The sequence below is a fragment of the Phalaenopsis equestris genome, unplaced genomic scaffold, assembly GCF_001263595.1.
Source record: "Phalaenopsis equestris unplaced genomic scaffold, ASM126359v1 Scaffold000002, whole genome shotgun sequence".
NCBI lineage: Eukaryota > Viridiplantae > Streptophyta > Magnoliopsida > Asparagales > Orchidaceae > Phalaenopsis > Phalaenopsis equestris.
This window is the reverse complement of record NW_018164444.1, coordinates 67,745,070-67,761,226: the sequence shown is the minus strand read 5'-3', so window position 1 is coordinate 67,761,226 and position 16,157 is coordinate 67,745,070. Positions and strand designations below refer to the sequence as shown.

The window sequence follows — 16,157 nt, the reverse complement described above, 5'->3', positions numbered from 1 at the left end:
AAAAAAAAATTTTTTTTTTGCCTGGATATGCATGTAAAAATAAGAGTTAAGGTATTAGTCATGTAAATTTATAAGAAGTATGATTCATATATCATATAAGGGACAGATGCTGGAACGAAGCGGAGCGAAAGAATTTGTCCATTCAATGGAGTTTCGTTACGTTGGTTGGGGGTGCGGGGGCAACGCCCCGCAATATGGTACATCGGTGAATACGTAATTATATATTATTTTTCAGGGTTTTTGTTCTCTAGGGTTATAAATAGATATGTTTGTAACCCTATGTATTATTTTGTATTCTGTACTTTTTTTTGGAATGGAAAGAAATTCGTCGTTCTGCTTCCGATGACGTAGACATCTTTGCCGAACCTTATTAAATCTCTATGTGTTCTTCTGAATTTGTGCTTATTCTTATTTTTTCTCCACCCGAGTGTATATGTAAAAGATAAAATTTAAGTGTTACAGGTATAAATACATAGAAAATTGACTTTAAGTGGATCCCATATGCAATAATGAAAAATATCCCAGGCCGGCCGGCTCTTGTTCTCTTTCCTGGCCTCTCTCTCTCTCTCTATAAACACTCTAGAACAAGAATAAAAATTAGATTTTTTTCCCAGCTGAAATAAAAATTGCAGTTTGCATAATTATACCAGCAATCTGCTCTGTAAATAAGGTAAGTAATTCTCTTCTCCTTCATAGTTTGCATTAATTATTTAGTAAATTTTGAATCTTTTTTATTAAATTCATGTGCTGAATTCTGAAAACTGCTGATCAGATCACAGTCAGCTGTTTTGCAAATGATTTTATTAGTTATGGTTTAAATGAAGAGGAAGAAGAAAGTAATGGAGTGATGAAGAGTGGCTTAAAACCTAATTCTCTCAGATTTAATGAATCTGAAATTCTGTTTGAAAATTTGAAAAAATAGTGAGAGACTTAAATATGACTTAAACAACTACTTGAAAGATTTAGGGTCCGTTTGGGGCCGCGGTGCGACCCTCATCATAGTTTTGTCTGTTTGGATAAATTGTGTTTGGACAGTTTTTTCAAAAAGCTTATGCTGAAATCTGCATATTCCCACCACTCCTGATTAGCTGCGGTGATGGATTTCTAGCTACGATCTGACTTAAAAAAAATTATAATAACCATTTCAGCTTTTTGATCATCAGATTATTATTCAACAGTTTCACAACTATTTTTTAATAAACTGTAGCTGCCTCAAACATACAATTAATCTAAATTTTGATAGTTTTTGGGTGATTTCTATAAATGGGATATTACATTAGTCATGTTTTGAGTTTTAGGAATTTATTTGTATAAGAAGTATAAGTATTATTTATTAATTTGTTAGATAGCTAGGAAAATGTAAACAAAAAATTTTATGTATATGCCAATAAACACCCCCAGCTCTTATGTTTTTAAATATCTAATACCTAAACTTTTTTTTTTATATTTATACCCCCCAAATGTATCATGTCAGAAAAAAAATACCACAATTTTAACCATTAAATAGTGAAATAAAGATCGAAGTTTAGGCATATTTTTTCTTAATTAATTTATTAATTTATTTTCTCTATCAATTATTGTGATTAGACTTTTTCTTAAACTATTTCAGAAGAGAATTAAGCAGACAAACACAAAGTTCAGAGCTTACAGCCTATTCTAATATATGCAGGAACAAAATGTGGAGATCTCAGTTATGGATATTGAGTTTATCCATTCTCTTATCTTCTTCTTGTCATGCTGCATCTCTAAGGGTTAAAGAAGAAAACAACTCTGTAAAAACTTCTGTCTTCCTCACTCCTCCATTCGTCCTCAAGCACGGCTTAGTTCAAGACAAAGTATACTTCGACATCCCATTCCCAAGAGGCCACATAGCTCTAAAGAGCTTTACTGCCGAAGTAGTTGACGGGAATGGGGACTCAATACCTCTCCATGAAACCTATCTTCATCACTGGGTTCTAGAAAGGTACTACGGTCAGAAAGCAGTAAAAGATGATGATTTAGCAAGGATTATAATGGTACGAAACTCTGGTGTTTGTAGAAATATCGGACAGTACTACGGCCTTGGACCTGAAACAAGGAAGACCAGTACTTGGGTGCCTGATCCCTATGGCATAGAAGTGGGAAACCTTAATGAAGTTCCTGAAGGTTATGAGGAGCGATGGCTTATGAATGTTCACGTCATTGATACAAGGAAGGTCGAGGATAGATTGGGATGCATAGAATGTAAATGTAGCCTTTATAATGTAACTTCTGATGAGTATGGAAGGCAGTTGGCTAATGGATATATGGGAGGTCTCCATTGTTGTTATGATGAAACTCAGTGCAGAGTAGAAGAAGGATTTGGTGATGGCGGTGAGAGGAAGCTCTATTTGAGGTATACTTTGAAGTGGATTGAGTGGAGTCCGAGAATAATTCCAGTTAAGATTTATATCCTTGATGTTACTGCTACTAGAGATCTCCCCACTGGTTTGAATTTTGTAAATCCTTCTTACAGTTGCAAGGTATGTGAATTTCATATAAAAAAATGTTTAGATTTTAGTTTTATGAGTTTGGATTTGTGAATTTTTGAAGATTGAGTTGAGTAAATTATTCAGGTAGAGTACAATATTCCATCATGTGATTCTGTTGCAGAGGATAATGGAGAATGTGTTGATGTTAGGAAGACTAAGCTTGTTATTTCTCATGGTGGTGATATAATTTATGGTGCTGCTCATCAGCATACTGGTGGTGTTGGTTCAGCTATGTATGGAGAGGTAATTAATGGTGTATATTGTTGAATTTCTTTTCATTCTTTTCTCTATTTGAAAAACTTTTCTTTTATACTAATCTTATTTTTTGATTGGAAGATTGAAGGATGAGACATTCATATGATTTAACAACAAGATTAAGGGTATGTTTGAGATATCAACAATCTGTTTAAAGAAATAGTTGTGAAGCTGTGATAAAATAAATTGTTATTTAAGAAATTATGATGACTACTACAAAGTCGTGGCTAACGGACCGCAACTTTCTGGCAACCACCACACTATGTTATGTCAGATTGTAAAATACAGTATCTATTTGAGAAAACAAACAGAACTTGATTTTCCAAACACATAAAGCTATAGTGCCGGACCCAAAATTTTAATAATAATTTTAAATATTTTCATATCAAGCAAATTAGTCGACATCAACTTAGCCCAACTTATCAATAAATTTATTCACCCCCAATTTTATTATTTCTTACCCTGATTTATCAAAGAAAGTAGAAGATTTGAACTATAAAACCAACAGCCATAAACAACCAGAACAAATAATTTCTTCTTAGGAACTTTAACTAATCAAATAATCCATTTGTTTTCATTCATTTAAAGAGATTTTTGACATGTTTAATTCACATGCATAAACACAAACCAATATTATATCCATGCTTGAATAAAAAACATTTATAATACTCTTACAGTAAAACAAACAATAAGACATCGATCTGTAATCTAATTTATCAGGATGGACGACTCTTATGCTCTTTCAATCCCATATATGGCGAGGGAGAAGAAGCGGGAGATGAGGCTGGCTACATTGTAGGAATGTCAACCTGCTACCCCAATCCTGGCTCTGTCAATATCAGAGATGGAGAGCTTCTAACGCTGGTTTCCAATTACAGCAACCTAAGAATGCACGTTGGAGCTATGGGATTCTTCTACATTTTGCTCGCAGAGCCCCAGCCAAAGCTTACTTCTTTCCTCTCACAGGAACTTACAGTGCCACGTAGGTTTTTACAAATTAGCTAATTTTCTTGCATATTTAATATATAATTAGTATGTATATAGCTAGATAAGATAAGAGACTTAATATTTGTGATTGTTTGTGTGAAAAAGGTATAGCAGATCTTATGGAGCAGTGGTGGGTGCTTTTGCTTGCAGGAGGATTAGTAATGGCTATTGCTGTTGCTGCAATCTACAGGAGGAGGAAGGAGGGAGATGGTGGGTATGATAGGATTGTTAATTAACTAGAGTTAATTAATTGTGTTTTGAATATGTAGTGTTCTTTGAATCATATGGTATCTATTTATTGGTGATGTGATCTTGTGTGATTTCTGTTAGTGCTATTAATTTAAATGAAGAAGTTCAAAATTCGACTCGACTCTAGGCATTTATATTTATATATATATATATATATATATAATGGACTAGAATATGTGTATTTTCATTCTATATGTGTTAATTCGACAAAACAAAAGGACACCACGACAAGAAGACACCACAACATAAAGGCACCACACAACAAGAAAACACAAAAGTAAACAGTGATCACACAAAGGAACCCTATTTGTGAGGATAGAGAGAGAGAGACCTCACCTTATCCGTGAGAATCACAAGAGAGTGAGAGGCAACTCTATCTGTGAGAATTGTGCGAGACAGAGAGAGAAGAGAGTTTAGAGAAAATATTGCGAGAGAGAGAGAGAGAGAGAGAGAGGAGAGAGAGAAAGGATTGTGGGAGAAGAGCACACTACTAGGCCAAGACAAGAGAATGAACTGCGACGGTGAGGAGAGGGGCAACAGGGCTACAAATAAGGAATGTTGGCTGTTGGGGCATGCTTGCTGCTGCGTTTCCTTTGGCATCATTTAAGAGTTTGTCGCGCCACGAGTTCCCAAGCGGCCCCAATTGGGTCTCCATGCCGCTCTGACGCAACCCCAAACGTGCCCATAAATAATCTAACTTATAATTAAATAATTAAAATCCCAATGTTTAATAAGCAAATTCAATAAATGCATGTGTTAAACTTCCATGCATCCATCCACAACTCACTTTAGATTGCTTCCACATAAAAATAGTAAAATGATGATTTTGTTTCATTATTTTAAATATAAACACTAAAATTATTTCTCATAACGATTTTTAACATATTTATGAAATTAAATATTCATGTCACTTTTTAATTACACAAAACTAAATAATAAAAATATAATAAATTCATCATACTTAAAATCATGTCAACCATAAAAAATCCCTCCCATCATTATTCATTGTGAAGAATAAATAACATGAAATGCCATCATTTGTGTAATGCTAACAATTGCATGTTTGCTTAAGCAATAAAATATGAAAAAGTGGACCTTTAGATTTCTTATAATTCTTAAGTGGATATATATATAATATATATGTAATGTAAAAAATGAAACTTTTTAATATAAATTACATTATCATCCATTTACATGTAATGATGTTGGCTTTATAGTGGTGCATGTGCCTTTAATTGCAAGAAATTCTTGATAGGAGCCTCGCCTACTTTTTCTTAGGAACATTTGCATGCATACCATTAAACACCCATATATTTATATATCTAACATCTAACTTTTAATTTTTACATATATGTCATCTTATCTATGAGAAAATGTGTATGTTACATTTTAAAAGATTTAGGTGGTAGATACGTAAATATATATGAATTAGGTCTTGCAGGAAAAGAGCATTTTCATTGGCATATGTGGAAAATATCGGTAGGTTTAATAGGCCCAAAACAATCCATTTTAATTCTTTTGGAGGAGTCCGAGTAAAGGCCCAATTAGATTTACCAAATATGAAAAGCATATAAATTGAAAATCAAAATTAAATGGATGAAAACGATTGATTTGATTTGATGTAATTTGAATTGACATTTTATCCAAAGCAGTCTTTTTGATTTATTTAAGGTACAGAATTTTATAAAATTGAAATAAATCACATCAATTCTATATTATTATTATTTTTTTTCTTTGATCATAATAGTAAAATTCCAAATTTTTTTTTTTTTTTTTTGCTCACAATGAAATTTTTAAATATTTTAACTATGCATTAATTTAGAATAAAAGTATGAAACTAGTTTATGACTCCATTTGACACAGTGGTGCTGCACCGCACCGCTGTTTTGACAGTTTAGGGTAAACCGCATTCTGACACATTTCTCAAAAAAACAGCCGCTGAAACTAGTGTTTTCGCATTGCTCATGGCTATGTGCGATAGCAGATTTCTATCTGCGATCTGACTTTTTTTTATATAAAAAAATTTAATGACCGCTACAATTTTTTGCAATATCAGATTATTCTTTCCCAGCTTCTTAATAAACTACAACTGACTCAAATGAAACCTAAAAGAATGCCTTGAAAATTATTTTCAGACAAAATGGCTAAAATAAATGAAATTATAAAAAAAAAATAGATAAGTTAATAAGGATTTAACCTTTATATTGATTTCAGATTGCATATTTATGTAGACTATTTATTAATGCATTTAATTTGATATTTTCCACAAAAAAAAAAAAAAAAAATGAAGGTGGTTGAAATAGTTATAGTAAACAATTAATGGCTTGAAGTTTCTAAAAGAAGAAGTAATGCAGCACTTCCCAATTCATTGCTTTTTGTTGTTATCAAATATGTGAAATGGTGTATGGGAGTAGTTAACATTTAAGGCTTTATTTCTAACTCCATGAGTTATTTCAGTGAAAATTAAGATGCATTAATGTGAATATGGAAATACTCATTTATTTCAATAAACTAAAGGAAAGTTTATGAACATACCAAACAGTTTTAATGCTTTTATATATCCCACACATATATTTTCATATTTATATATATAATAAGTTGGTGTCATAAATCCATACATAAGAGGGTGTATTTCACTTTTATGTGATATGAAAGATCTAAGTATTTGACACGGCATCAACAACTTTTCATCATCCGACATAGGTCTCGAGGAGATTTTATGAGCAAGTAATGTTCGAATCTCAATTAGAATGATCTAGAACTCTGATTCTAACAAACTTACAATCAAACTGATTGGTTCGACGAGACGAACTCAATGACACCAAAATTGGTCCAATTCGAGTCAAATTAGACCCAAATCAGACCACTAAACGATTTCTAGAAACTTCTTTTGCAAGGTTGGAATGTCCTAAACGGATTTCAAATCTGACAAGTTTGTAGTCAAATCGAGCGTTTAGACATGAACAATCTAACAAACGCAAGATCGCTCAATTACAACATCATTAAATACTCAAATGTTCACGGGTCGCTCGTTAAATGGAATCTCTTCATATCATCTGATGGAGTGATATGAATTTCTTTCTTATTTACAGGGAGAGCTCTCCCGAACTCTATAAATAGATTCATACCTCTTTCATAGAGGAGCATCGAGATCTTGAACTGGAACAAGCCTGAGACATCTAAGAGAATGAGTTGTGGCCTTGTGTCCCACAACAAAGGTCCTGTGAACGCCGCCCGCTTCTACAATAATTGATCACCATCGACCACTGCTTGTCGACCGTCGTTCTATCGTTGATTGCCCTGTGCTCATTGTAATGAAGCCCCTTATGGAATCATGACTTTCTTTTTGGAATCCTGATGTACGTTGTGGAATAACAATGCGCCACAACGACGGTACAACAACACACAATGAATATGGTGCAATGACGCGGCATACTGTACAATGCACCTTCCAAAGACGATGTAACAACATACCCCACTAAAATGCTTGCAACCGATGTACTCAAGATACTAGCTTTTGAAGCTCTCTCTTCGCAACCCAACACAAAGGCTTATGTGATCAATTATGATCTACGTAGTCCATAGCTCATGCAAATTCTAGCTTTAGCCTTTTTGACCTACATACATTGTCAGTAGTCATGCAACTCCCAACTCTAGCATCAGCAACATACAAATGTTGCTACAACTCACCACTACGACTTATATATCCAACTATGATCTATGTGGTCCATAGTTCATGCAGGTCTCAACTCCAGCCTCTATGACCAACAGACGTTGTCACAACTCATGCAGCTCACAACTTCCATCTCTATGACTTACAAATGTTACTACGTTTCTTTAATATAGCTTATGTGACCAACTACACCTACACAACTCTCAACTCATTCGTAACATCGACCCACCTGACAAGCTTCACAATATTCAGGTGTGACGAGCTCATGACACCCATAGAAGCACGAAAGCTCTGGACCTTTTTCTTACTCGTTGCCTATGTCCATAGCTCAAACTTAGATTGTGCAATGGTAGACTGACTACCACTCCTACTGGTGATGCTCGGGGTATGGGAGGGCAACTGCCTCTCCCAAAGCTGCTCATCCTCCTCCTACTAATAAAAACCAATTATTAATTGTCATTTTAAATAATAAGAGTCAAAATAAATGTGAAAAAGTCAATTTCTTACATTCACCAATCGGGCGGGCAGTCGAATTTGTGCCAGAGAAAGCTCAGTTGTGGCAGTAGCAACAAGTGAGATGGCAGCAACAGATGTGGAAGATCACATGCTCTTCGTTTTGCTCTTATAAGTGTTCACTATAATGTGAAGAACATGCGGATGCTGAGATTGCTGATCACCAGTACCACTTGTAGCCATCTATAACAGGACAAACAACAAAAATAATCAAGAGCAATATACATCGGTAAAAGAAGGAATATGTAAAATCTAAACAGAAAATATATCATAACTATGCCTAAAATAAAAATAAAAAATAGGACAAGTATGGCGTAGGTAACAAAAGCAAAGAAAAAGTTCAATTTGGAGATTTGCTAAGTGTCAGTAGTCCTTGCATACCATTGAATTCTTATGTATATACAAACCTAACATCTAAACTTTAATATTTACAAGCATACCATTGAACTCTAATATATAAACATACCTAGCTAACACTAAAACTTCAATTTATACCCACATACTACATTACATATGCATATAACTCATATATATAACTCGATTATTATGTATATACAAACCTACCACCTAATTAAACTTCAATTTACACGCAAACCATTGAACTCTTATGTATACGCATACCTAACTAACACCAAACTTCAATTTATACATACATACCACATTACCTAAGCATATAACTCATACATATAACTTAATTCTAAAGTATATACAAACATAACACCTAAACTTCAATATTTACATGCATACCTAGCTAATACTTATGTATAAACATACCTAACTTATACTTATGTTTATAAATACCTAGCTAACACTAAAACTTCAATTTATACCCACATACTACATTACATATGCATATAACTCTTATATATAACTCGATTATTATGTACATACAAACCTAACACCTAATTAAACTTCAATAATTACATGCAAACCATTGAACTCTTATGTATTTACATACATAGCTAACACCAACACTTTAATTTGTATAGACACACTATATAACCTATGCATATACTCATATATATAACTCAATTCTTATGCATATACAAAGCTAACACCTAAACTTCAATATTTACATGCATGCCACCGAACTCTCATGTATATATAAACCTAACACCTAAACTTCAATTTGTACATGCACAACACATTACCTGTGCAATAAGGCTCATTTCACTTGTCAAAATTAAAATGAAAAAGATTGGAGTAAATAGAATTACCTTCCTCAATGTTTACTGATTGGAGCGGACCAGAAGGATGAAAAATACAAGACTTTCGACGGTCACTGTTTACTTTCTCAACTTGCTTTAACAATGACTGCACTGCGAAGGGTCATTCGGGAAGGCAATGATTTTGAGCGAAACCATGAGGGATAGGAAAGGGGAGAGGGAATGGAGAGAGTAACCCACTAAGCCTAGGGTTCTAACCTCATGCCTTAGGTGATCATATACCTCTTTGCTCACCCTGTGCAATAGACTGGTTAAGCTAATCTCCTAACGTAGCCAACTTAATTAAACTATATTCAACATAAAACTAAACATAAAATCTAAATTAATCTTAAGTTAAAGCTAAAATATTGATAAATATATTTCAAATATAAATCATTAACAAAACCAATCCCACTTGATGCCTACCCCAAAACTAACTCTAATTTCTCCCAAATATGCTTTAATACAAAGCTAATACTCAATGCTTATGTATAGAAATAGCAAGATTGTAAAGCATACCACTCAATACTTATGTATATAAATAACTAACACCTAAAATTCATTGCATAAGGAGATATACATATATACCACTGAAATCTTATGCATATATTGACCTAACATCTAAACTTCAAATCTTACATACATACTAAAATTTAATAAGGAAAAAAATTGGGTAAAATTACATTTTCCTTTCACAAGAGGTGTCGGGCAAGGGTCGCGACGGGATTTCGGTAGCAGGAGAAAGGTATAGTGACTAGTTTTGATGTTGCAAGAGCGACGGGGAGGTACAACAACCTATGACAAAGACAGAAAGAAGAGGAGGAGTTAGGGGTTTTGGTGTCGCGGGAGGGAGGAGAGGAGACGGGGGCGTGACATGCGAAGAAGAAAATGAATTGGAAGGTGAGGAATGGATTTCTTGTCTAATTTGCGTCAGATTTTTTTGATGCTTTTAAGTGTAGTCTTTGCGTTAATTTTTTTGATGCAAATCTGACTCAAATACCGCCGCAACAACAATGTTACTTTTGCCTTTTTTTTTGTCGAATATTCAGGCACTACTTTGACGCAAAAAGCATAAAATTACGGTCGCCGCATAACAGTCGCAAAATCCGACGCAATTTTTCGACGTTAATTCAAACACCTCCGGTAGTGCAACTCAAGATAAGAGTGAGTTTGTGTACTCACAATTACATAATGAATTATTTCAACTATGCTACTACCCGTGATCTTTTTCTTATTTCCACGAGTTTCAGTGTAAAATGTCTATATGTCTTCTCCTGTTACATGTCACTTCAATTACATGAGTGTATGTTAGATTTTCATGCAATACTAAGATGCTAAAAAATAACTATATCACCGTGCATCTTCCAGCACACTTTAATACTAAAAATGTAAATATAAATATTTATGTGCTAAATAAGTAAATACATAAAAATTCAATGGAAAGTTAAAATATAACTACAAAATGAAATAAACATAGACAATGCACAATTGACTTCTCATAACATTGTTTCCTTTGATATGAAAAGCTTCAACTAACATCATATAAAAAATGCATTTCAAATAACTTGATTGATAAAGATACACTTCGATTCTCCTCTTCTATTTTATCTTAGTAGCGACTTTTATATAATTATTTTTATCAAATATATGTTGAATATTTCATATTTTTACATTATAAAAAAATATAAATATATAGGAGTTATATACTATGAATGAATTAATTTGTTTCCTTATGATGCGTGGGTTGAAGTTTTGATGTGTTCTCTTTTCTGAGGTTCAAAGTTAGATGCATGTGGTTGGAAGTAAATTTGTACAACAACTTTGTTAGCCATTATGCTACGGAATATACATGCTTTAGTTCATAGAAGGCACAATCATGAAGCAAGGAAATTATGATATTGTGACAGAAGCATGGTACAAGAATATGCTTTTATTTTGGAGTCCATAATTAGAGCTTAAACCAATTCTAATTCCATCATAATTTATTAAAGTTTTTATTGTGTACTAATGTCATTAAATTTAGTAAATTTGATCTGGCTTTGTGAATTTAATTGGGTTTGTATGAATAGAGAGTTCATGTTATCAGGTTTGATGCGTGCTAGAAAATTCACGGCAATAGATTAGTAAATTATTGTCTTAACATGACATGAAGACTCAACGTAGTCTCCGAAAAGAGAAGAAAACAAGTAATGACAACATATGTTTTTATGTGGAAAACCTGTAAAGGAAAAAATCATGGGGAATGACCTAACTGAATAGTTTCACTATAAAAATGATGACTACGGGCGCAACTACTTGTCCCATGGCGGGAAAGGGTTGCTAGGTTTCACGAGTTACAATGTCAACGTGCTGATGAATTTGTTGTTATGAACGAACGATCAATATCGATTGGCGACTTCTGGTCGACGACGGTCGATAGCGGTCGACGAATATTAGCGGTGATCGACAACGGTTGAGCGTGGTCGACGGAGGCCAGTGATGATCGACGAGCGGTGGTCGATTACGGTTAACGGTAGTCGACGAAAGTTGGCGGTGATCGACAACGGTCAGCGGTGGTCGATGGAGGTCAGCGGCGGTCGAAAACGATCGACGACTAATAATGGTGGTCGATGAAGATCGGAGAAATTTGAAGACGATCGATGGGGGTCAACGAAAGTCAGTGGTGGTCGACAGAGGTTGACAGTGGTGGTGCTGGACTTCAGCTTCTTTTCAAGGCTTCAAACTCTTCCTGAAGCCTCAAGCTCTCCTACCCCCTCATATGAGCGATGAAACTCTATTTATAGAATTTTGGGTGCATTTTATGACAGAATATGAACCACTTTGATCGGACGGTCCGAAAAGATTTCCACGATCAAATATCATTTGTTGAACATTTGAATGTCTTAATGATGTTAAAATCGAACAATCTTGGGCTCTTTGGATTCGTCTTGTCAAGACACTCCATTTGAATATAAGTTTGCATATTCGACATTGGTTTGACCTTCCAATATTCTCTTAAAGCTTCCGAATCTGGTTTAATGGATTGATTTGAGCTTAGTTTGACTCATATTAGACCAATTTTGGTACCATTCGGCCCGTTTCGTCGAGCCAGTCAAATTGATTGTAAGTTTGCTAAAATTGGGGTTGTGGATGATTTTTTTTTATCAAAGTTTGAATATTTATCGCTTAAAAGATTGCTTCGAGATTCATGTCGGATGTTGGAACTTTGTTGATGGTGTATAAAGACTTATAATAATGAATTTATCCTCTTGTATTTTTGGGAAAAAAAATTAACATATACCTATTATTTATTAATTTTAAAATTTGTCAATCAATGACAATTAATATTTAATAATTAATATTAAAACAATAAATAGAATTAAATGAATATAACATAAAAAGAAGGTTTGGGTTAGGTGCTTGATTCGAAGGATGAGGATGAGTCGAAACATTGGATTGCTTTATTTGTGGCTTGATTAGAGGGTAGGTTGAAACAGGTTATTAGGCTAATGGGTTAGACCTGGTTAGTTAGGGTTGTTAATTATTCTATCTTGAGTTGATTCAATATTGACTCTCAACGTTTAGTTGGCTCAAATTCAATTTTTGTACTGTTATGAAGTCATTTTTTTATTCTCAAGTATCAAATATATTGCTATGACAATTATGTTGCAAACAACATCAAAAAGTCAAAATGATCATCTATCCAGAAACAACTGCAAAATAGTTATTTTCCAACAGTACAAACCTGTTAAGAAATTATGGCTAAGAAAATAGGAATCGACATAAATCCTGAAGAACACACAGAGATTTACAAGGTTCGGCAAAGATGCTTACATCCTCGGGTGCAAAGCAGCGACTTTCTTTTCAATATTCAGAAAAGAGTACATAATACAGAATATGAGATCTAACCTAGAGTTACAAACTTGACATATATATAACCTTATAGTACAATATGTAATTACTTAAATTACCCCTGTACCAAACGCCGAGGTGTTGCCCCCGCACCCCCATAATGAAACTCCCTCGATTAGACATATCCTTCAGCTCCACTCTGCTTGTGTGCTCCGTTTCGCTTCAACATCTGTCCCAATTTATGGTATATGAGTCATATCTAACAAATCTCTGCCTTGGAATATCCAACCCCTTAGGAGAAATATTTCAAGGAGTTTGTTATGCACTAATGTGGGTTGGGTCATTATGTCGTCTAACAATTGCAAATGTTCAACAAGTTCAAGCGATGCAAGGGCTTGTTGATAATACCTGGCTTGGTCAACATATCTGTTGCATTTTCATCGTATGATCCAACATAGTGAACTTCATCTACAACTGTACTCCCCAATAATTTCTAGATATTACCTATAGTTAAATTTCCTCATTGTTGCAATTCTTCCCAATCTTCATCCTTCATGGCATCTGGTTTCGCTGCCCGCAAAGCTTTCAAGATTCATTATTGAGCCAATAAATGTTTCACCTTGTTTGCCACAATCCAAAATTACTAATTTCATTAAACTTCACCACCTCGAATTTTGTACCAGAATTTGCCATCTAAAATTGATCTTGCAACGAACTCCTCTGCAAATTCCTCTGCTGAATTTTGAAAATTGCTTCAGCCATAAAATCTTATTTCCTTTCTTCAAGCTCTAGAAAAGCTCTATAGCTCAAGAAAAACAAATCTGTGGAGGAATATTCTTCGAAGGAAATCCACCACAATTCCTCCCCTCTGCAGCTCCGGCAGCACAGTAAGAAATGAAAGATTCCCTTCCCAATTCTTCACCTCACCAGCAAAAGAAAAAAAAGTTCCTTAGCAGCTGCCTGTTCTGCCCAATCCTTTGCAAACTCCCCTGCAAAAGAAGCCCGCGCGACTGCCAATCTTCTTCTCTGAACCCCTGACTGAGCACCTCTGCCAAATCGCGGAAGTCCTAGCCGCAAAAACTCTTTGGCCAAAATCTTCTTTTTTCCTGGGCCATCAAAATTTTTCTTCTATGCCCTGTAATCTCTCTCTGATGCCACTTGTTGAGAAATTAGGGATAATAAAAATAGGAATCAACACAAATCCAGAAGAACACACAGAGATTTACGAGGTTTGACAGAGATGCCTACGTCCTCGGGAGCAAAGCGGCGACTTCATTTTCAATATTCAGAAAAGAGTACAAAATATAAAATATGGGATCTAACTTACGGTTACAAACATGACATATATATAACCATATAGTGCAATATGTAATTACTTAAATTACTCATGTACCAAACCGCGGGGTGTTGCCCCGCACCCCAACCCACATAATGAAACTCCCCCGATTGGACATATCTTTCTGCTCCACTCCGCTCATGGGCTCTGCCCCGCTCTAGCATCTGTCTCATTTATGACATATGAGTCATACCTAACAAAATCAAACAACCAACATCTTATCCGGATCAGCTGCTGCTCAGCAGCTTATCTGGATCAGCTGCTTATCAACAACTTATTAATAAACTACAGCTGCCCCAAACAAATCATTGGTCTTAAACCAAGTTGAACTATGTTTGATTATGGGTCAGGTTGTTCAAACATCAATTATAGCCAAGCTTATATCTTGTTTATATCAATTTTAGTTTGATTAGAAAGACAAGTGACAATGTGATACTAATTAGTTATTCATCTTCAAAGATAAATTTTTAGTCTAACACACACACGCTTTATTAGTGTATTATTTGTATATCATCGATTTTCGAGTTTGAATCCTTCAATAAATCAATCCATAACCCACCCTAAATTCATTTCAATCAAACTCTCTTATGCATGGCTAGTGACCTTTTTTTAATGCATTCCTATCATTTTTATGCCCTCACTCAATTGGTCGTGATAACTCTCTCTTTCGCCTTCTAACTCCTCAATTGAAGCCACATGAGAGGAAATTGAGCAAAATAGTAAAGCTAACTAGAACTCTTTTATTTGTATTTTAAATTACTTCACCAAACAAGAGATCATGACATTTATATCAGGCATAGGTTTTGGAACATAATGTATTATTGTTTTGATTTTTTATTGTTCTATATAATTTTTATTCAACTTAATACATGTGATTTATTCATTAATACAATTTACTTTATGAAGCCCTCTGAATGTTACATGATAGTCACAATATTGTGTTGGTTGTTCTGTGTATTTTGCCCATTTAGAAGATCAATAAATTAAGCCTTTTCCAAAATATACTTTATTTTAGATCTCTAATAATATGTAAATCATCATTCATATCAATACATATCAAAATTATATTCTATAAACTCAGCTCTTATCAAACAACAAATACTTAATTAAATAAAACCTTATATGTTATGATTTCCTAATTCCATTATTTAATAACTATTATTCCTCATAAATTCAGTATGATCAATAACTATTATACAATATAAAATCACCACATGAGTCAATCACCATTGAATAATGTTAAATAATACATTTTTGTAATAATTTTCAATTAATTAAAAAATGATTCTCCAATATAAATATACTTTGTAACATGTATAGCAACATGCAATCATTTATCCTTTATTATAATTTGACAAATGATTACAATTTATGATATATAATATACTACTTAAAGAGGATGATAGCCTCTCATAACATCTTTCTAATTTTGGTACTATGTATGAATTATATGAACTACTTCAATGTCCAAGCAATTCTAGTGTTATTTTGTTAAACAAAAAAAAAATCATTTTATCACTATAACAAACATTCATAAATAGCCGACACGAATTTCGAAGAGTTCTAGACCCTAATATCAAGTGTGCCCACAATTAAGC

The 16,157-nt window shown here is 34.0% G+C and overlaps 1 protein-coding gene across 1 annotated transcript; it reads left to right on the top strand.

Annotated features, from left to right (window-relative positions):
* The first annotated feature begins 566 nt into the window (after nt 1-566).
* Nucleotides 567-4,028, top strand: LOC110035229. The gene is made up of 5 exons (XM_020739464.1): nt 567-670; nt 1,670-2,501; nt 2,595-2,753; nt 3,486-3,747; nt 3,858-4,028. The coding sequence occupies exons 2-5, from the start codon at nt 1,677-1,679 to the stop codon at nt 3,986-3,988; spliced, it is 1,377 nt and encodes a 458-aa protein (XP_020595123.1). The 5' UTR covers nt 567-670; nt 1,670-1,676; the 3' UTR covers nt 3,989-4,028.
* Nucleotides 4,029-16,157: the final 12,129 nt, after the last annotated feature.

What these genes read in the sequence shown, in the direction of transcription:
- LOC110035229 (XM_020739464.1), top strand. Translation starts at nt 1,677, where the DNA reads ATGTGGAGATCTCAGTTATGGATATTGAGTTTATCCATTCTCTTATCT. An exon ending in ATCCTTCTTACAGTTGCAAG is followed by an intron (nt 2,502 to 2,594) that starts GTATGTGAATTT and finishes TAAATTATTCAG; the next exon opens with GTAGAGTACAATATTCCATC. An exon ending in GTTCAGCTATGTATGGAGAG is followed by an intron (nt 2,754 to 3,485) that starts GTAATTAATGGT and finishes CTAATTTATCAG; the next exon opens with GATGGACGACTCTTATGCTC.